General features: G+C 30.2%; 3 protein-coding genes across 4 annotated transcripts; 1 reads left to right on the forward strand and 2 right to left on the reverse strand.

Annotated features, from left to right (window-relative positions):
* Positions 1–617: 617 nt before the first annotated feature.
* LOC145939492 (uncharacterized) lies at positions 618–5,818 on the forward strand. 2 transcript variants are annotated; one of them, XM_083043821.1, is made up of 4 exons: positions 618–750; positions 1,417–1,610; positions 2,007–2,183; positions 4,590–5,817. In XM_083043821.1, exons 2-4 carry the CDS (start codon positions 1,428–1,430, stop codon positions 5,262–5,264), a joined length of 1,035 nt encoding a protein of 344 aa, XP_082899947.1. In that variant the 5' UTR covers positions 618–750; positions 1,417–1,427; the 3' UTR covers positions 5,265–5,817. The 2 variants fall into 2 exon arrangements, with proteins under 2 accessions (XP_082899947.1, XP_082899948.1); XM_083043822.1 differs by lacking the exon at positions 618–750 and having other exon boundaries at positions 1,419–1,610; positions 4,590–5,818.
* Positions 5,807–11,043, reverse strand: Flr (actin-interacting protein 1 flr). The gene is made up of 13 exons (XM_083043820.1): positions 10,871–11,043; positions 9,280–9,401; positions 9,102–9,192; positions 8,725–8,872; positions 8,473–8,640; positions 8,225–8,393; positions 7,983–8,111; positions 7,798–7,902; positions 7,382–7,702; positions 7,074–7,193; positions 6,836–6,994; positions 6,144–6,294; positions 5,807–6,056 (listed from the first exon to the last, which is right to left on the reverse strand). The coding sequence occupies exons 1-13, from the start codon at positions 10,884–10,886 to the stop codon at positions 5,947–5,949; spliced, it is 1,809 nt and encodes a 602-aa protein (XP_082899946.1). The 5' UTR covers positions 10,887–11,043; the 3' UTR covers positions 5,807–5,946.
* A 1,002-nt stretch (positions 11,044–12,045) lies between these two features.
* On the reverse strand, positions 12,046–21,480 carry Reg-5 (Rhythmically expressed gene 5). The gene is made up of 4 exons (XM_083043829.1): positions 20,533–21,480; positions 16,506–16,677; positions 16,264–16,356; positions 12,046–14,078 (listed from the first exon to the last, which is right to left on the reverse strand). The coding sequence occupies exons 1-4, from the start codon at positions 20,650–20,652 to the stop codon at positions 13,666–13,668; spliced, it is 798 nt and encodes a 265-aa protein (XP_082899955.1). The 5' UTR covers positions 20,653–21,480; the 3' UTR covers positions 12,046–13,665.
* Positions 21,481–21,736: the final 256 nt, after the last annotated feature.

Below are 21,736 nucleotides of genomic sequence, written 5' to 3' on the forward strand. Positions count from 1 at the left end.
TCTACAAACTGCATTGATCATTTTTATTCATTCGCAGCACTTGCGCACTTCTTCGCGAAAACAATTAATTACAGTATTATGCGTGCATTTACGAAAACAATTAATTATAATTACACGCACACTACAATTATATCCGAATATAATTAATGAGCGTGCGATATTTTACATTGTATTCCCGACTTATGATGTCCGCGACATATAATTTATATATTGAATATATAATTATATATTTATATATATATTTATATAATTATATATATATTTATATATATATATTATATATATATATTATATATATATTTATATAATTATATATATATGTATATATATATAATTATAATTGCTTGCATATTGTGCGCATATCTTTTTTCAAGTTTTACTGCGTGTATACAAAATGCGTATATAATTATAAAACTAATAATGCATGTCTGATTTCGAGTAACTCAGATAATATACGCAAAATTTATTGTATGATATATAAACAATTTCAAAATTTAATTAGGAATTTAATCGAGATGAGACTGTGCGAAGCCTGTTTGAAAATTTAATTATTTCGATATTAATCGATTCGATATATAATATCGATAGGTCGACAGTATCGATTATCGGTCGTGCAACTTGTCGATGGATTCTATCTACTATCTTCGTGTCACTCGTGATTGTGGCGATCGCCAAACGAAAGAGAGCAGTGTTGTATGTATGTACATAGAAAGAATAATCGCGTTTACAGTGGACAGCGATTTTAACGAGGTAAGAAACACAGTGCATGTAAATTCTCGTCTCCTCGTCGATTCCCCCTGTCGCGATTTTACGCGTTTCGATTTAATTGTCACAAGCTATCTCGTCGGTAAATCACACAATGGCTGTTCTTTTCCTCCAGCCATACCTCAGTACAATAATAGATTTGGCTGGAACCTGCAGCCTGATTAAATAAATAGTATTGTGTCTCTCTGTATATCTCTCTCTTAAACTGGCTTCACCAGTGCTACTTTCTATATCGCGTTTGGCGAATTTCTTTTCGCTCTAACTGAATATTTCTTCACTGGTAATCTCGTTTTTGCATCACATAATTTTTTAAAACCTTGTGTGCAACATTTTTAACATTTTTCTATGCAACAATATACATAAAATATACATAAAAGACATTTTGTTGTTAAGTTCGTGTAAGCAAATACAATAACTGATCATATGTCATGCAAAAAAGTATCACTAACTATATCTAACTGTAATAGAACGACTTTTATATTTCTTCAAGAATGATCTTACATTTAATTTTCGCATTTTTGTTAATGTGCAAATTCAATTGTACACGATAGAAATTAATTCTTTGTCATTTTTCTTTTGTAGTTTTTTTAAGATTTAAAAACAATGTCTTCCTGAAATGTGAGATTTCAATGCGGTGTTTTCTTTCTACAGCAAGAACAGATATGGAGGGTCAACAGTTTTGTTTGCGATGGCACAATTTCCAAAATACATTATTGAGCTCTCTTCCAAAACTGCTCGATGGTGGCCATCTAACAGATGTCACACTGAGCGCTGGTGGTAGACACATTCATGCTCATAGAATTATACTCTCAGCTTGTAGTTATTATTTTAAAGAACTGTTTAAGGTATTTATTTGAGATATCTCATTTAGTTTTTGTGTGAATGCATGTAACATATTAATTCATTAGTAATATTATATAATAGACATATAACTTTTTTTAAAAGTATTTTCAATGATTTTATTCTTAATACAATATATTATACAATATAATTAATATTATATCTTTTGCATTGTTCTTCTACTTGTTTATCTTTATATGTTCCAAGATTTAATATAACAAAAATTTAATATTGTTAATTTGATTATTTGAATAAAATAAATATAATCATTTCTGAAATCATCTCTTAATTTTCCTATAGAGTCAATATAGTATCGCTTATATTAATCTCTCAAATCATATATTTGATTTAAACTTATACTAATAATAAGATATTATAGAACTTTATGAATAAATTTTTAGGACTTAAGCTCTTTGCAACATCCTGTTATTGTGTTGCCAGGCATGGAATATGCAAATTTACGTGCTTTAGTCAAATTTATGTATAATGGCGAAGTGAATATTTACCAAGAACAATTACCTGCACTTTTAGCTATGGCTGATACATTACATATTTGTGGATTAGCTGATATGGCTGGGGTAAGTGTTCCTTATTAGTCAATATATAAAAAAATATGAGAGAACTATTATATTTTTTAAATATTAAGAAGTATATATTGCATAAAAAAAGAATTATGTAATCCATCTCTCTATACTTATATTGTACTTTCTGAATATATTGTACTTATATTTCTATAATTTTCTACCTGTAATTTTTTCTCTTATCAACATTTTTGGCGTCATACGTAATAGTTTATGAAAGTTTATGTACAAAAATATTGATATATTTATTAACTATAAATTTCCATTACATACTAATTTTAATATTTAATTATTAATTTGCAAAATATATAACTTATATAACTTATATTTGAGAAACACATCATAGAAATATGAGGCAATTTGTTATTATTTATCATTGATAATGAGTTTTAAATTTAGATCAAATATTTGAAAGCTTGCTAATTATATGCAAAAAAATGTATAATATATTGATAAATAAATATGTGTGCATAATAATTATATTACATTATAATATACTCAGAAATAAAAATTGTGATATTAATGGCGTGCTATTTAGTACTTAAGGTAATTAGCATGAATAATACTTGATCTTTATGCTTGCTATCTCGAATAAAAGTTTCAGATTGCTTGTAACGCATGTATTTTTTTAAGCGCCGTTATAATATAATATGATTCCCCCTAACAGTTCTATTATTCTATCATAAATATATGTACTAAACAGTTTACCATTTGTTCAGAAATATACTCGGAAATATACATATTAAGAAATATACAATATATACAAATTTGCCTAAAATAATTATAGATGTGTTCAACAACATAATCGACATATATAGCAAAACAAATCTTATGTAATACTCTTTTTATTAATAAGTTGTATTATTTTTATCTACAATGCATTTCTTTTCATTCTAATTATTAATATAATATATTAATTATTCATTGTAATAAATAAATATTTCTATTCAAGAACTGAAATAAATAATACTGTTTTTCACGAGAAATAGGCCAATATATATTATTTTAAAATTTCTTTAAACTCTAATATTTAAATTCTAACATTTATAGATTATGATATCCATGATCTGATATTTATTCGATAACAAATGTTATAAGCATTATATCTGTTATAGAATATATATCTTTTCTATGTCTCATCAATCAATCTTGATGTATCGCAACTTACATATAATTGTAAATGCATATCCTTATAACATGCATGTTTGATACCAAATAGTTTACAAATTACAGAATTGCCACTATATTGTCGCAAATATTTTTTAGAAAGATCCGAGATTAATTTTTTTAAATTAATTTCGTACTTATTCAGCAGAACGAAGAACGAAATATACGCGTTCGCTTTTGTTCCTTTCTTGATCCTTTTATATTATCCTATGATCGTGTTGTTTTGTTCAGGTCACTTAAATACATTCACTGTCGTTCCTCAAGAAGTACCTCACGAAGGATATTATACAGCTACACATATTATGTTCGTACATGCATCGAGAAGGAACGATAATGAATAAAAACGATATCCACGAGATCAAGATCGTTGTGTGTGTTGCAACTAAATGCAAGTGGATGCATCCCATGGAACCTTACCCCATAGAATGACTTTACAGGTATATCTAAAATATAGCTTCTTCCACGGATCTCTAAATTACTAAAAAACTGTTTAGCAAAGTTATAGAACGGCAATTTTATACGATACATTTTGTTTTTCGCAGAACAATAATACTTAACATTTTAGTCAAGTGTGGTGATAACAAACGTTTAGCGTTAATTTGTCAAATCCAGAGATTTTCAGGCAAAGTAATTCTTGTAAATAAATTTCTGACAATGAGATATAAGTCAATTAAGTACTTTTAGGTGCTAAACTATTAGAGTTTAGTATAAACTGATTACTTTTTTTTTTTTTTTTTACATAAGAGCAAATATGTTAGAAAAATTTTATTATTGTTTAATGAATGTATATAATGAAACATAAATCAAAAGAACAATATGTTTTAAAAATTATCATGCTAAATATCCTTAAGTAATATTTCTTTATCAAATATCAATTTAAATTAAGAGCAACGAACAAATTGCACAAAAATGAATAATTAATGTGCAATGCATAATCCATTGCGTAATACAGAATATTTTTAGATAATTTATTTGATTAAAGAATACTTTTAAACGAATACATTTTTTTGCTTGTATGTCATTAATATCCACATATATGTATATTTTACTTAGAATTAGATCAGATTTTACGTTTATACTATAAATATTGAAAGATAAAAATGATTTATATTCTTGTATAAATCTTAACATTATTACATATCGCTTAATTATTGAAAATATCAAAGTTAAGTGTTTTTAATATGAGACATGGCGCCGTAATATTTAATGTGTAAACATGACATTTTTTTATTTCAGAAAAATTCAAAACATGATAACGGCTTGTATGCACAGCCACCAATAATGTCTCAGGAAAAACTGTCGAACGATGAAATAATAACGACGGAATCGAAAGATAATACAACGACTACTGAATCAGAATCGGTACCTGCATCTCTGCACGAGGTAATAGATAATTTAGACGATGAAGAGCCCAGCAACGATCAAGAAAGTATACCGTATTGCGTGAAGACAAAACCTTATTACTCCATAAACGCAAAGTTAAACCAAAGAGAGAAAACGTCTGGTCCTGTTAATGTATCTGTTAATAAATATCTCGATAAAGGATACTCGGAAGGTATAGCGGACGAGACCGCTTCAATCACAGAGGATCAAATTGCCTTAGAGGATGTAAAATCACCATCGGCCGCGTGGGACGCAAATTTCAAATTGCTTGCAGCATCCGCATCCGGCAAAACTTCTCAGGCCTACAATAAATCTAGTGTTACTTGTTTCATTTGTGGTAAACAGTTGAGCAATCAATACAACTTGCGCGTACACTTGGAGACACATAGCAATAGTTCATACAGCTGCACATCGTGCTCGCACGTATCGCGATCGCGAGATGCGTTAAGAAAACATGTGTCATATAGACATCCGGTGGCTTCTTCGCAGAAACGTCCAAGGTACACGTCAAAACCACCACTACTGTGATGGTGAAGTCACTGCTATTTTAATATATATATATATATATATGTATATATAGACATTTTAACCTTTGCTAGAATACCTTTCTATCAAAAATTTTTGGTGCAATCACAAAAAGAAAGTTTGAAAGAGATAAAAATATTTTATTAAATATATTTAAAAAATATATCCGTTTTAAAAAATTGTGTTCTAAACATATTGCACTAGAGAATAATTTAGTGACAGAATTCATAGTACCTTTTATTCGTAAGAACAGCACTGGACTGATTAATAATAAGAAAAGCTATAACACCTTATTTCATTAAATGTACAAACAACAAAGTGTGATCATGTTCCTGAAGACCTTTAGTGTTCGAATTGTTATCGCTTTCTTGTTATTGTTACAGTTTTAATAAAGACAAATTAGATAAGTTGCGTGACTTTTAGTGCAAATATATAATATATTTAGAAATGTTGAAAGAGATAAAGCAGCAGGAGGCCAGAAGTAGTTATATGGAATGTAAATTAATTTGTAATTTTAATGAAATCAATAAAAAGAGATGCAAAGATTGCAATATAATCTTTTTAATCATATATTAAGGATTGTATTAAAAAATAATATACAATATTCATAGACTACGTAATAAATAAAATGCTTCCAAAATTGAGTTTTTCCTTAAAAGTGACAATAAATTCTTCCAAAAGTTAATTATATCTTTTCTATACGCCATATTTTAGTATTGCAGTCCTGTCCAACAGAGATTAATGTTTCTTGGTCCAGCCAGACTAAGCGTGTTATTTGGCTCTGAGGATGTGCATCTAAAACAAGAATTTTTTTGCTTTATTAATTACAATCTATTGAAAAAAATTTAAATTAAATTTACTATACTTCCTAAATTTACTTACTTTTGATGATAGTATGTTTCGCAGGATTTGTTACGCTCCAGATAATAATAGTTGTGTCGAGACTACCGCTTGCAACCATGTCAGAATTCGGAGACCATGCAACAGAGTTTACTCTTGCATTATGGAAACCCCATTCTCTATTATGCGCCAACTGCGAATTAAATAAATATATATTTTAAAGTAAAGAGCCATGTACAGCTTTTATAAGCCTTTTAAATTCAAATTTATATTTTTATGTAATTGTGATTCGCATATGGACTCTTAATTATATTTATGTCACTCACCCTCTGGTAATCCAATAAGCATATAACAAATCATTAATAACAATTAATTCGTTAAAAAAAGCATAGATATAACTACTTTATTTATACGCATTGCAAACTGAATTACACATACATATACATATAGTGCATAAAATTCTATTGAGTGATTAAATATTATAATTATATTTTATATCAACTTTATAAAACTAATTTGATTTATTGTTAGAAGTAAATTATATAAATTTTTTGGCAGTGAGGAATATCTGAAGAAAATTTAATTATTTTAAAATTTAATTGTTATCGCTACGTTCTTTTGTATATCATGACAAATATAAGTTCAATCATACAAAATCTATATTTTTGATTGTATATAATTAAAAATTTAAACAATCTATTAAAAAATTATATTCTCTATAAAATGTACTTTACCTTATATTCTGGTACAGCATATAATATAACTTTTCTGTTTGCATCACAGGCAACTAAATATTTATTATCATGGCTATATGAAGCATCCGTAACTGGACCCAGGTGTTCTAATTCAGTCTTTTGAGTTAGTATAGTGTCCGACAATTCATAAATATAAACCTACATAAAATAAATTATACGTATTAATAAATCTTATTTTTTTACATTTTTTCATATACTGTACAAATAAAGAACGAACTTTATTGTCGGATGTAGAGCCAACAGCTACATCTCCAGTTTCTTGATTAATTGACACACACGATGGTTCGTAATCAATGGATAAATTCGACACCTTTTTGTCGTTTTGTGTAACTGCGATCTGTAAAGAATACCATTGTATTTTATGCAAGTGATAAATTTATTATATATGGAAGGTGCTCACAAAGGTAATTTGTGCTTTTTTGAATATATTTATAGCAAGTTCTATAATAAATTTATAATTCTTAGAGTTGCTAAATAAATTCGAGAAATCGAAAACTATCTTCGTAGACACTGTATTTGATTTACCTGTCGGACTGAGGCCACTACAGCTATATCGTTATATATATCCAGACCTCGTGGCTGCGAATCCAATTTTACTACAGACGTCTCCGCGTATGCATTTGTTGCGATATCGATTGATCTTAAAGTATCATCGATGCCGGCGGTATAAAGTAAATTACCCGCGGCCTTCATCCCGTTAATTTGATTACCATGACCATGTCCTTGTACACGATCATTCTCCCCCGTTTCCGCATTCCAATTGGTAATATAACCATCGTGAGAACCAGTATAAATCGTACCTCTATCAGGACTTAATGTTAGTACCGTTATTGGTTTATTATGACCCTGAAAAATATCGGATTGAAAAACAGTATCGAAAAAAGAGAAAGGAGTTGAATAGAAACTTTAAAAGATAAATTAGTAAGAAAAACAAGAATTACTTTTATTATTCTTATAGGCTTCTGAGGATTATCGACATCAAGATAATTGATAAAGCCGCTAAGTGACACGGATAATAAATGGTTTCCTTGCCATAAACAGCTTACCTAAAAGTACAAATTATTTCAATAACATATTTACCTTTTTCGAAATTTTATTTTATAAATTGATTATATAAGTTACAAACTTGTTGATCATCGACTGTTGTTCCCATATTGAACTCGGTAATTAAAGAACGCGTTTCTACATCCCACAGTTTACAAGTTTTATCTCCAGAGGCAGTTAATAATTGTTTACTATCAGGTTTCCACGCAACCTATAATATAAAAAAATAAATGTTACTCTCATTGTTATTTTTATAAATCATTAAAATTCATTTGAAATAATTTGTCATCATTGTTACGTCAAACGAGAGTTAATATTACACACCCCATAGACTCCACCTTGGTGCGCAGGAGATCCTACTTCCCCAATAAGATCAGAAGTTGTTCCATTATATATAAATACTTTTCCATCAAATCCACCGGAAGCAAATAGATTTCCATCAGGCGAATAACGTACGGTTTGAACAAAACGAGTATGCTCTTGCTTTGTCATCCTAAGTAAATGAGACAGGCAATAAGACACTAGAAAATCCTTAATGGAAATATAGAATAAACATAGGCCATCATATATACTTGAATTTAAATGGAGGTCCTTCAAACACGGCAATAGTATTATCTTCGCTTCCAGTTATTAATCGAAATGGTCTTGTCGGTCTGAAATCGCACGAGTTTATAGGCTTACTTTGACCAGAGATCTCACCCACTGATGTTCCTGTTTCTGCCATAAAGACATGTCCAAATCTAAACATAATTATTAATATGTTAATATTGTATTATACTATTTTCTTAATAATATTTCGTTTATTGTAGTTGGTGTTTGAGCACCTTTCTCTTCCTTCTCCAACTACGACCATGCGCTGACTGTCTGGTGACCAAGCAATATCCTTAATTGGCCCGCCGATAGGATGGAATTCATTTTTTAATATATGCTCCTTATTAACTGTATCCCAAATACGTACTTTTCCTGATTGATCTGAAATAAAAGCATATTACATAAATGTTTAGATAAAGAATTGATAGAAATGTAGAACATCCTATGCTATAAAATTTTGAATAAATAGGTAATGATACATAATTGTCAAAGATTATAAATATTATGCAATATATTACGAATAATAATTCCTAGTTATTATGTATAATTCTCTAATTTAAAAGTTCTATATGTATTAGTAACATATATATAAATATTATTAATAATATACCTCCTGAGGCTATGTAAAAACCACTAGGAGAATATTTGGCAACGTTCACAGGGCAAGAATGTTCTGTATAGACATCTGCAATTGCTGGATTCTGTAATATATTTTAAAAAATATATAAATTAATATCTATATTATTTTAAATAATGAAAAAAAGATTTGTTACAATATAAAAATTTACCTCAATATTTCTAATGATAACACTGTTGCCATTAGTGTATAAAAAGTTCTTTCCTTTGGGATCACCACCTAGCACGAGAGGCTGCCCTCTTTGGGTCCTCGGTAATGCCGCGAATATATATTCTGTAATGCAAAAAAATAGAAATAATTAAGCAAGAAATAATAAGGAATATAATATACAAATGCAATATCTTCAATAGTAAATAAGTATATATTAAATAAATTAGATATGAATAACATCTGTAAGAAATAATTTAATATATTCAGTTAATATGTTATTTTTTATTATTTTATTCGTTTAATGCAATAAAAAATAATTTATGTGCATAAAAATTCTATTACTTTTTTACTATTTATTTAAGTATAATATTATTTTGATTATAGTAAATACATAATAATAGGTAAATAAAAATTAAATTATAATTAAAGATAAATAAAAAAGAAATAAAAAAAGGAAATTTGTATTAAAAAAATATATAAACAGAAGAGATTAAATAACATGCAAACAACACATAATACATCCAGTTGCTGGAACTAAAATACTCGTTCTTGATACATTGGCATAGATCCAATTTCTAATATTTCAAATTATTTTGAGACAAGCTACAGTATATCCTGCATCAAGCTATAGTTTCTGCTCTGAAAGTATAGTATTATTAAGGATTTTTTTATATTTTGAATAATATGTACATTAACTATATTTATAATTAATAATAGTTTTCTTTCTCTCTTTTTTTCTCTATATATAAATAAAAATAAAAATTTTTTAAATATATTCTTTATTATTAAACAATTTTCCTTTTTATATCTTTTGTTTGTCTGATAAGAGAAAAAAAGTGTAATGATAAATGTAATCAACCATTATCTGAGGTCCAATCTTTAACATTTAATATCTGTTGTGATTCACCTTTTTACTGATGTGGCTATATACCGAGTGTTTAAAAAATCTTGATATATTTTAAAATCAATATAAAACTTCTGATTAGGATCAATCTTCTATTTGACAGCTTTTTAACTTTTAATATATTTTGTTATATATTTTGATGTGTATAAAATTTCAAATATTTTAAAACCCCAATAAATTATAAAAATTCTTGAAGATTAATTAAATAACAAATTTATTATTTATATTATTTATATACATTATGAAACCTTATTTCGCGTAAAAAATCTTTTTTTGTCTATTTTTTCAGTAACAACACATTTATCTCAAATTCTCTTAAATCTGCGCGACAATGCCAATAATTTTCGAACACCCTACACATATAGATATAGATTGACGTCGGCCGCGCGTCCGGCATATCATGTCACGCACGACGAGACTTCTGATTCTTATTGTTAAATGAAAAGTAAAAAAGACGAGACATAAACTACAACTCATTTCGACGAATACAAGGAATGAAAAGAAAATTACGCACCTAAAAATCTTTCTCTTTTGCGCCCGATATAATATTATAACGATCTTATGGTCCGACCAAGGGACAAATAAACCGGACGAAATCGAGAAGTGATACTTTATACAGTTGTGAAATATCGTACAGTACGGCAAGCTGGTCCGCGAACACCTAAAGTGTTTTTACACTGCGACTTACTTGTTTCATACGACATCTTCCCGGTACGCAGTCTTCTCTCCAACCACTGATATTTAACGAAATGTCAAATAGAATCCTGAAGCCTACGAAAAGCTGCTATGACAATACGTACGACAGTCGCGACAGCACCTCCCACACACACACTCACGTTCGCAATACTTGTTCCGCCCTTCGCCTTATTTGGTTGAAACATGAACGAAGATGTTACTAGATCGTCTAAAACATGCGTGTAACAGGTGCGCTTTAAGGTGATGTTTCCATGAGACATTACAAATTTTCACGTCACATGTTCTCCTATACTTTTTAATACTTCATGCATTTCAAATAAAATAGTATTTAAATATAAAAATAAATATCATATATTAAATATTATAATATAAAAAGTTAATATTTCAATATATTCGTATATATTTAAAATAAAAAATGGAATAAAAATCTAGAGAAAAAAGGAGAGAGAGAGAGAGAGATTACAAATAGAATATATATATTCAATATTAGATAATAAATATATAAACTAATATATATAAAATAGTACATTTTTTATGGTATATTTTATTGAATAAATACATCTCAATAAATGTGTATCTTTCATATACATTATGCATTTTTATGTATTGAATATATTGAATTGTGTGTGTAATTTCAAACGTATACAAATTGATCAATTAAGAAATTAAATATATCTATTACATATAATACATCCATTAATATTATGTATTTAATATATCAGTATATCAATTTTTATGCAACTTTCAAAGTATAAAAATAATACGAGAATGCAATATATAGTTGCTCTCAAAAAAGTTATCTTTTTACTCCTAAAATATAACTATTATACAAAACTTATATATATATACACAATATTATTATCGCAAAGTGTATAAGTTAATATTATATTAAATATCAAATCTTAACAATATTAAATTTGTATATATCTTATTCGTACATTTCTATGTAAAACGACATTTATTAACAAAGTATACTAATGTATATTTTGTAATGTGAATTGATGATAAAATAAAAATATAACAAAATTAAGAAAATAGACATTAGTATCTCATTCATTTATGACAAGATAAAGAAATGAAAATTAAAATAATAAATATTTTAACTTTTGGATAAGATAATGATAATTTAAATAAACAATTCATAACATGTAAGGGCAAGAAGTAATCATTTTATGATAAAATATAAAAACACAGAATGATTATACAATCATTATCTGCAATGAAATTCTGTCAATTCCGAGCAGTTACGAAATAAAGATTTTCAATCATATGTCAAGTCTCAAGTTTCTTATAATGTAATAGAGTGCTTCGTATACGTTTATATATATGTACCTATGTATGTATATGTATGTATTTATATACATATATGTTAGGTATCACGTTAGTCTTAATTTATCACATTGTCTTATTGTTAATTTTTTTTCGAATATATATTACATTCTATATTTTATCACACTTTAAGTTCTATCTTATTGATCCGTATATTTAAAATTAATGATAAAGGCGTCAAGTATTTACAAATAAGCGTGCATGTGTAATGTATAAATATAATAAACAATTATAATAATAGTCGCGTAAATCGTTAAGTAGATTTTTTTTTTAATTATATGTAATTATATATATATTTTTTAAATTGTTACTTGCTTATGCAAACAACGATTTGTGTGTCCAACAGATATAATCTATGAGTATTGCAATTATTGTAATATAGAAATTATATGTACATATGTGTAACTGGCTATGGATATTTTCAAAAGTAATAGGTCCTAGCAAATATATTATTACACGTTAAAACGTAAATAATTTGTATAATATTCAAGGATGATTAAGATGATAATACATGTGTAACATGTAATTTTTTCAGCGAGGTACACTGGTTCCCTTATGTGACGCGATGACGCGAATATATAAAAAAAATATATGATTTAAATTTGTGGAATAAAAATATAAGAAAATGTCATTTTAATTAACCGATATTTCGTCGAATTTTGTATCGTAAAATAAATTTAAATAATATGTAAGATATTTTTTGTGTTAACAGATTGAACGAAATCTAAAATTTAGAATTATTCATAGTCCAATTGATTGAAATTTCATCGGTGTTTGTGCCGCAATATTCTGCATATGCCATGACAAATATTGAGTATTAAATAAATAATAAATGAATAAAATTAAATAAGTGAAAACTAAATGATATTTCATGGTCGGCGATTATTCGAGCATGTTATCGAGATAAGAATTTAATTACACCGACCAATCGTCAAGCAAATTTAGGCGGTTCAAAAACCGTGAATTCCTCTTATTTATATAAATCGATACATATGCGATTTATATAAATCATGAATTTTTATCTCAGACGAAGTTTTTAAAATCACATTCCCCACTATGTCCTAAATTTATATCAGTTAAAAAAAAATAGAATATAATATTTTACACTTATCGCAACGACGATATCAGATAAATTAGAATGCGCGCTGGCAATAAATTTGTAATAATTAATTATACAATTAGTTATTTTAAATCAAAATCTACTGCGACGTAGTTTTACCATGATTGATGTATCGCTAGATATCTTCAGCTTTTCTCGCATGTTTTTCATTATATTATCGCAGCATGAACACGTCATCTATCTCGGCGATATTTCTCCGCAGGATCTTAAGCGGAAATTTTTTTATCAATAATCTTCCATTCCTTCACGAGGCGATGTAGCGAAACCGCTTCACGGAAGGTCTCTTAGCAAGTAGAAAAAATACGAAAGATCTCTCTTCTCCCTCTCTCTCTTTCTCTTCAATAGTAACGCACTCCACGTTCATTAATCGCGCGTCGAAGCACCATTCTTTCGTAGGTCAGCGGATTGCCGTGAAGACGCAGCGGTTCCGATCGTCGATAGTCCTTGTCGGTTACGAAGGACATTCTCCTTTTGGCCGGTGCCGGCTCGTTCGCACCTTTCCCGTAGAACTTGCTACCGCTCTTAGCCTCGATCTCTTCTATTGATGGCAAACGAGAGTATCTGAGCTCATCGATGTCCTCGTCCCTCGGTAACGGACGTTTCTGATCCTCCGGAACCGGTCGGCCGTCCGGATAGACACGTATCACCATCGGGCCCGCCAGATAAGGCCCATTCGGTTCCGATGATAAAACGTAATCGCCACTCGCAGCAGTCTCCTCGGCGAGGCCGTTTGTCTCGCTACCGCTACTCGCTGAAACAATCAAACAGAGAAATGAATTCTCGTTAGCAAACGCGCCAGCGTGACCACGAAACTAACGTTGATTTAGTTAATCGAAAATTAAGCAACAGGCCCATTTACATAACGAATATCAGGAAATATGCACCTAGCTATGCGAAATCCGTATTCGAAATGATACATCATGTGCACCATAGATTTCAGTCGCGAAACGATTTTAGAAGTCGAATTATACCATTAGAGTATAGCGTCAATTATATAAAGTTCTCAACAAATTTTTGTATGATTATTTTACAAAGCTATAATTTATATAATATATATATTACATATTTTATAATAATATTATATAATCGTTCCTTATATTGCAACCAACTCTAAATTCTTAGTGCAATCTCCGTGTCGAGTCCTAACAGATTTCTCTAAACTTTATTTCCGCTTTGAATCGTGCGCTTTCATGCCATTCGAGAAGATAGATGATGGACGTATTGAAAAAGCGATACTGCGTTTTAAAAGGGATAGACATCCGTAAAAGGAGAGGAACAAGAATGGAGTGGACTCTCCTTCCCGGGCGATGATTATTCTGGATCAACGGCCGCGTTGTCGTTCCGCGCACGTTTCCTAAACATGACCTCCGTATTATGGTAATTCGGTATCCAATATCTGCACGTCAGCCCGTGTTCTTTTCGCTTCCGACAACTGGCCGAATGTCATCGATTTGTAGAATCACAAGGACTTTGTAAGATAGACGTGCAGAAATTTGCTTTCGCGAGAACGCGTACATATTTGCGGATCTATATTCTGTCGAGCTGAAAAAAGCTGTGTAAATATCTAATATTATGAATTTCTCAATAAATATATAGCATAATAATTATTGACTTCAAATAAAATTAATCCTTCATAATAGAGAGAAGATTGCTGTCGTTTCTCTTTCCATCGAGCACGCGCGAGAAAAGTATTTCTCTTATACATTCTCTTTTTTTTCTTTCTCATCAGATTTCTCATATATACGCGAATGGTTCGGTAATTGATCGATAAACACCTGAAATCACGCGGCTTTCATCGCGTGTTAATGCATCATTAGCGTATACGCATGTTAAATATTGGACACACAGAGAAAATGTGAAAGCCACCGTAATACGCCCCCGTGTAGGGACCCTCATCTTCGAGAAAAGTGACCTCCTTTCGCGACCTGTCCACTGTCTATCTCCGTCTGAATGTCTTAGATGTGTGAAGATTAAGATTGTTACTTACATGAAAATTAAAACTATTACTCATTGTCGAAAACTCACGATCACTCGATTGATTATAAAAAAAATATATCTCGAAATATTTTGTATCCACACAAGCTAAATCTATACAAATTATCCACATATTTATAAAATATTTAATATTGCAGAATGTTACTATTAATCACGAAGCAATTTATAAATAAAAAGATACAAATATTTAATAATTTTAAAAATCTTTTAATTATCTTTAAAATCAGAGAATCACTCTCTTAAAAGAATGATTTGTTTTTATTATTGGTACCAAAGAAAATCTGAACGAGCAATAATATTATAATTTTATTTGTTATTACAATTTTATATATATTATATAACTTTAATAGAAGAGAATTGAAAGAGGAAAGTATCTCGCGATAAAGTTTTGCATCAGACTATGCGACCTTTCGTGTTGCCTTCATTTCTATTCACTCGTGATTCAGCACATTCAACAAGTTTATGGTACGAGGAGCACGATAAAATTCTATAATAATGTCACAAGTTTAAAATTCTCGAATCGAAATTAAATTTCAATTTAGATCGATACATTAAGCGATGCTCTTTTTCAAAAGAATGGAGAAAACGTACGCGGTTTTAAGCATTAAAAGCAATCAACAGGGTGCAATCTAAGGAAGAAAAAAGAATTTCTATAAGAGCGAGCGGGATCGAAGTTACAACTGAAACTTTCTCCAGGCAGAATGTATTTCCGTTCACGAAGCTGTGATTGAGGAGAGATTTTCAAAATAGAGAAACGAACATATAAATCATTTTTCTTCTTCGGATAAACCAGGATAACTTATTCCTGCGCATTTCTTTCGCCTGATATTTCTCAGATTGTTATACCTAATGCCTGAGCTCTTTTCCAATGACCATTATTGACAACAAAAGGCTCATGATTCTTAAACAACTTTTTTTTCAATCATTTCTAATGCACTCACCTAGTAAATCGGCTCCAGTCGTGAAGTAAGATTCGTCATTTTCGTGGCCGATTCTCGATGTAAATCTATTGTTTCCTACCATGGCACGCCAAACTGTAAACAAGACGTTACAAAGTGGCTTGAGTACGAGGCCATACGGAGTGTCAAGGCCAAAATTCGTGGTTTATATGTATGTCTCGATCAGAAGATAAAGGCGAAATTTCTTCCGCAATATGCTTTTGGCTATAGGGACGATTTCTTACTCATTTCCTGGGCGCCGCGCTGATAGGGGTCCAGCTGATCGAGAACGTTGTCGTTCATGCTGGCGAGGCTCCTTATACCGGATACAAGCAGATTCTTATTGCAGTCCGGCCTCGACGAATCGGCACAGAATTGTGTTACTTGTTTGCTGAATAATCCATACAAATGGCTCATCTGAAACGAGAGAGAGAGAGAAGATTTATTTAAAAGTTGTAATAATCATTGATCTTGCGTGCATCTGCAAAATATAAATACGTTAATTCTCATTCGCGAGTGGAGAATAAAGAAATAAAGAATCTATATAAAGCTAAGACAACGAATAATTAATTTTCAAAATAACATTTATCAATATGCTCTTTTATGTCAAATCTTCAGAGAGATATAAAGTTGATTTATGCGGAATATATCGCGATAGGACCGCATTCCAATCGCGTCCGGTGAAACTCTGCAATATATAACATCAGTGATGGAACTGACAGTTAAAAGCGAAGAGATATATATGTATGCGCAATGCGACGTCCCGTTCATCACGTATTGGATTGCGTGATACCGTCTTTTTCGTCGGTCGCGTGAAACATGGCAACCGATCTCGCGTCGACGATGAGGATAACGAGAACGATGTCCACATAGACGGACACCTTTTGCGGCTCGCTGCTCCGATGACGCGAATATCCGATCTTAGAATTTCTAATGATACTTGTGTGTAATCGACGATATCCCGTGATATTCTCTTTTATCTACTTTTGTTTCTCGTCATTCGACCCTTTCTGGCACATTATTTATCTTGACAAATTGAATAAATCAATCCATTTGATATTACTTTTGACATATATATTTAAGATTGAAGTTAAACGAATCCAAAAGAATTTATGACAATTTTTTTTAATTTTAAGAAATGTTTAGAAGGTAACCCGGAATGTGTGTGTGTGCTGTGTTTTGTTTATATAAAAAAATTATTAAATACCTAAGTCAATTAAAATTGGAAACGAATAATAATAATAATAATGATTCTTTCATCTCATGATTTTTCAATACGATTACTACTATTGATTGATGTCCTTATATCAATGATGGATTATTATCCCGTTTCCGCTGCGATTCCGGAAATTTGGAGAAAGCGGAGATTTTTTTAGCGAGACTCTCGGCTATAAAGGAATTAGCGCGGAAAGACAATGATATGACTGTATGTTGTAGTTACGCTAGAAAGATATACTTTTACATTTCGAAGCGATCTTTGTATCTTGCTTTCGTTTGGAAAATATATTTCCCCTTAATTATAGAAAAAATGCAATATATATTTGAATTACAATAAATTTTAGAGAGAGAATTGTTCAAAATTTATCTATTTGTCTCATAGATAAATGTTATAATATTAAACACTATTTAAATGTTAAATGTGTATTTTTTACGAGCGTACGCAATTATTTAAAGTTGGAAAAAATTATGTCAAATTATCTCTAATACGATATCTTTTTACTTATTAATCAATCGAAATGGATATTTAATTTGTACATTAGTTTGAGCTCTATGGAGAAACTAGTCTCACAATCAGATATACGCTGCAGTGCTCTTGAACTTCAAATCGACACTTACTCAGCGTTTGCGATCACTTTTACTTGCTCTAAGAGTATTACATACACACATTTAATCCAGTGCATGCAGCCGCGAAATGCCGTGTCTACAGCCTTGGCTAAAAGTACGAAGCACTTTCAATAACTTGCAGCAAGTCAAACGTAAGTCAGCGTTCACCAAGGTTCTGTATACATTGCACTCTATTTTTAGCTCTAACATACATTGATTTGCAATCAATATCATCAAATAAAAATATATTTAAAGAAGCTAAAAAATCCACATATACTTCTCATTAATATAATTAAGCAATATGCTATAATTAAATATTTATGTGTAATTAAGGAATTTTATTTTCAAGAATCCTTGAAATTTCATAGCTCAATGAATATCGAAAAGAAATATTAATTAATATTCCGATACACGTTGAAAGCAGATTTTATGATTTCTTGTACGTTCGTTGGCTTTCGAGAATCCGCGCGATTATCGTGTCATGGCGACAATTAACAATCGCCGTAATTATCTTCGCGGTAGCTGATCGTTGTAATCACGATAATTTTCAAATTTTTATAATATTTCATCACCGTATAATACTTCACGGGCATTGAAAATATTCCACGGGAAATATAAGAGTTTTGAGATAAAGGGTGCGATTCAAATGTAAAATCTCGCAAGAATGACTATTAATTGATAACATTGAGCAGCTTGAAATTAATATAAAATCCTGATGTTTATTACAGCTCCTCAACATCAAACGTATCATTTATGCGAGAATGTTCATTATCGGAAGACTTAAAGTGTTAGATTGGAGCATATTTATCAAATAAAATTGAAAAAGAAAAAATATAATTATATGATTTCAAAATAATTTTCGATTAAAATAGCTATGCTACCAAAAGACATTCTTTGAGAATTGAGAAAGAGGATTCTCAATCTCTTCTTTTAAAAAACTGATATCATCATTACTGTAAAAAAAAAATAAAAAAATAAAAATAAAAAAAAAATAAAAATAAAAAAAAATAGAAAAACGTAAAATTTTTTATTTTAATCTTATAGAGGATATCGTAATATTTAATTTTGATATTTAACGTTTCAAACATTAGATCGTATTTAAAATAAAATGTCAGCCGCGAAAAATTTAAATTTTGCCATTTAAAAGCTTTTTTATTTGGAATTTATAATACAGAGAGATAACTTGTAAAAAGTATACTCGGAGAAAGTTAAATCAATCCTGATATAGCCGCTAGATATTAAATAGTTGTGCCATGTTTTAAGATTATCGACAATTTATCATAGCAAATAATCGAGAGCTAATATATATATCGCATTCGCATTAGAATGGATTAAGAAAATGAGCTAGTTTCAATTAATTCAAGTGCGAGCGAATTAAATAAGCGATAAAGGAAGAGAGATAATTATTTTTCTATAAATTATTGAAAGAATTTTTACATTGAGTACTCAAAATTCGAAGATGTTCATCGAAAATTTATGCGAAAATTATGAATAAATTTATGAAATGAGATTAAAAAAAATATTTGTATATATGTTATATATTTTCCATTGCTCACGTTCTAGTTCATCGACTCATTTGAATTGTGGATATATCGTTAAGAGAAATTTGCAATACGAATGAGATCGCGGTAACATCGAATACGCCCGGCACGTGGTGTGGTTCGGATTCAACGCACTCGCATTGAACGCACTCGATTGTTCGGTGAAAGTCCACCAAACAACGCTGATACCACGAAGAGATACTTGCAACATCTCTCATTCGCGGTTTTGTGCGAGATTAATGAAAGAGATTTAGCGGCAGAAATATATCAGAGGAAATAAAAATTAGATATGCATGTGAAGCTGCAGTGAATAAAACAAAATATTCGTATATCTTTTTGAAATAATCTTTCATAAACGCGAAAAATATTGTTACAAAGTGTTTTTTATTCAATATCTCAATATAAATAAAGATTGTGTTGTTATGAAAACATTTTGCAGTAAAAAAAATCTTTTTTAAAATTGGTTCAAAGAAGATAGGACGTGCAGAAACTTTATTCATTAAATATAAATGTATCTTTTCTCATATCATCCGCGTTTTTATGCATGTCTATATGCATTTTTTTACATTGATAAACTCTGTGATTGAAAGAGCCGATAAATCTAAAGTACTTCATGTCATTGTCATATCCTTTTACTTATTACATGCATTATATTAAAATGATGCAAATAATTTACCGTGCACGGTAAAAATAAAAAATAAAATTAAATTTTGGAGTAAATTTTTCCAATTGGAACATTTGCTAGTTTCGATACGACTTCTTCATCTCGAAAGGAGTTGCTCAAATTTTTCTTTAGACAATGACTAACATTTTATTTGATAAAAAATTTAATAAAAAATCGATAAATCCTTCGCATCAAACTATCTGCTATATTTTGGAATAATCAATGATTCTTCTTAGTACTCACTTTCTCATCTCTCGAGAGAAATTCCCACATCGGTATCGCCGAGCCCGTAACTCGCATCGTCACGCAACAGCCTAGCAAAACGCAGGTGGTGACCTTCACGATAAGAGTCCTGCTGATCATCGTCGTCGTCGTCGTCGTCGCGCTTGCTTACTCTTCCTCTTCGTTTTTCACGTACTCGCGACACTCGCTTCACGCTGAGAGGTGTGAAAAATCACGCGCAATTGTCGCTGTCACAATTGTTGCCAAACAATCAACAACAAGCTTTAGCACAGAATCGTGTAGCGATCGACCGTCTGGTACACACTGAGCTCCGGTCTCGTTTGCCGCTTCGTTTTATGTTGACATGAGCATCTCAGTGGCGACCACGCGCCTCCGAGTGCCCCCACTTTATTTCATATATATCCGGATTTCGTGCATACGTCAGTACAAGGAGCAGAGTCCACGGGATCCGGAAAGTATTTACGCGCTCTAGGAAATCACGCTGACGCGACACAAGTATGCAAAAAAAAAGATATTCCTTAATTTTATTCGGCGCCGTGCCGAAATTCCTGCGCGCAGACACGTGCAGAGTCGATGAAAGCTTTTTTTTCATCACAATATGAAATGACAATATGTAACTAGATAGACAAGAGACAGGTCCAACAATGCTCTATAAATTATTAAATAATTATTTTAATTAAATTCGCAGATATAACTTTTTTGGATAACGTTGAAAGCTCGATACAAAGTTCAATCTAAAGTTAATCTCTCTTATCTTTTCATTATACTTTATATACACATTTTATTCCGATAGTGCGCAAACTGCACACTATATCCTGTGATGCAATATCCTCTATATATGATTATTATTATTTAATACATAAATAATTACTTAATGAGAAGTGTATCTTAAGGTATTTGAGAAAAAAGTTTTAAACAACATCTTAATAGACATTTCATTGAATAGTTCCAAAAATGAGATTAAGTACTACAAAATATTTCAGTAGGTATACTGCAGAATAATTCCATTTTTAAAAGATATATAAAAAAACATTTATTTAAAGATACCTAGCTATAAATTGTTTTCGGATTTAAATAAATTTTGTCTACAAATTCCTCTTAGTCATCAGAAAAAGTACGTTATTTTACGCTAGTATTTACGTTATTACAGGAAATTCCTGAAGCGACTAAAGAACGTAAAAAACACTAAAAAAAAAGCGTTTCT

Source organism: Prenolepis imparis, unplaced genomic scaffold, assembly GCF_030444845.1.
Source record: "Prenolepis imparis isolate NDT839.2.m4 unplaced genomic scaffold, iyPreImpa1.0 SCAF_8, whole genome shotgun sequence".
In the NCBI taxonomy this organism is placed as follows: domain Eukaryota; kingdom Metazoa; phylum Arthropoda; class Insecta; order Hymenoptera; family Formicidae; genus Prenolepis; species Prenolepis imparis.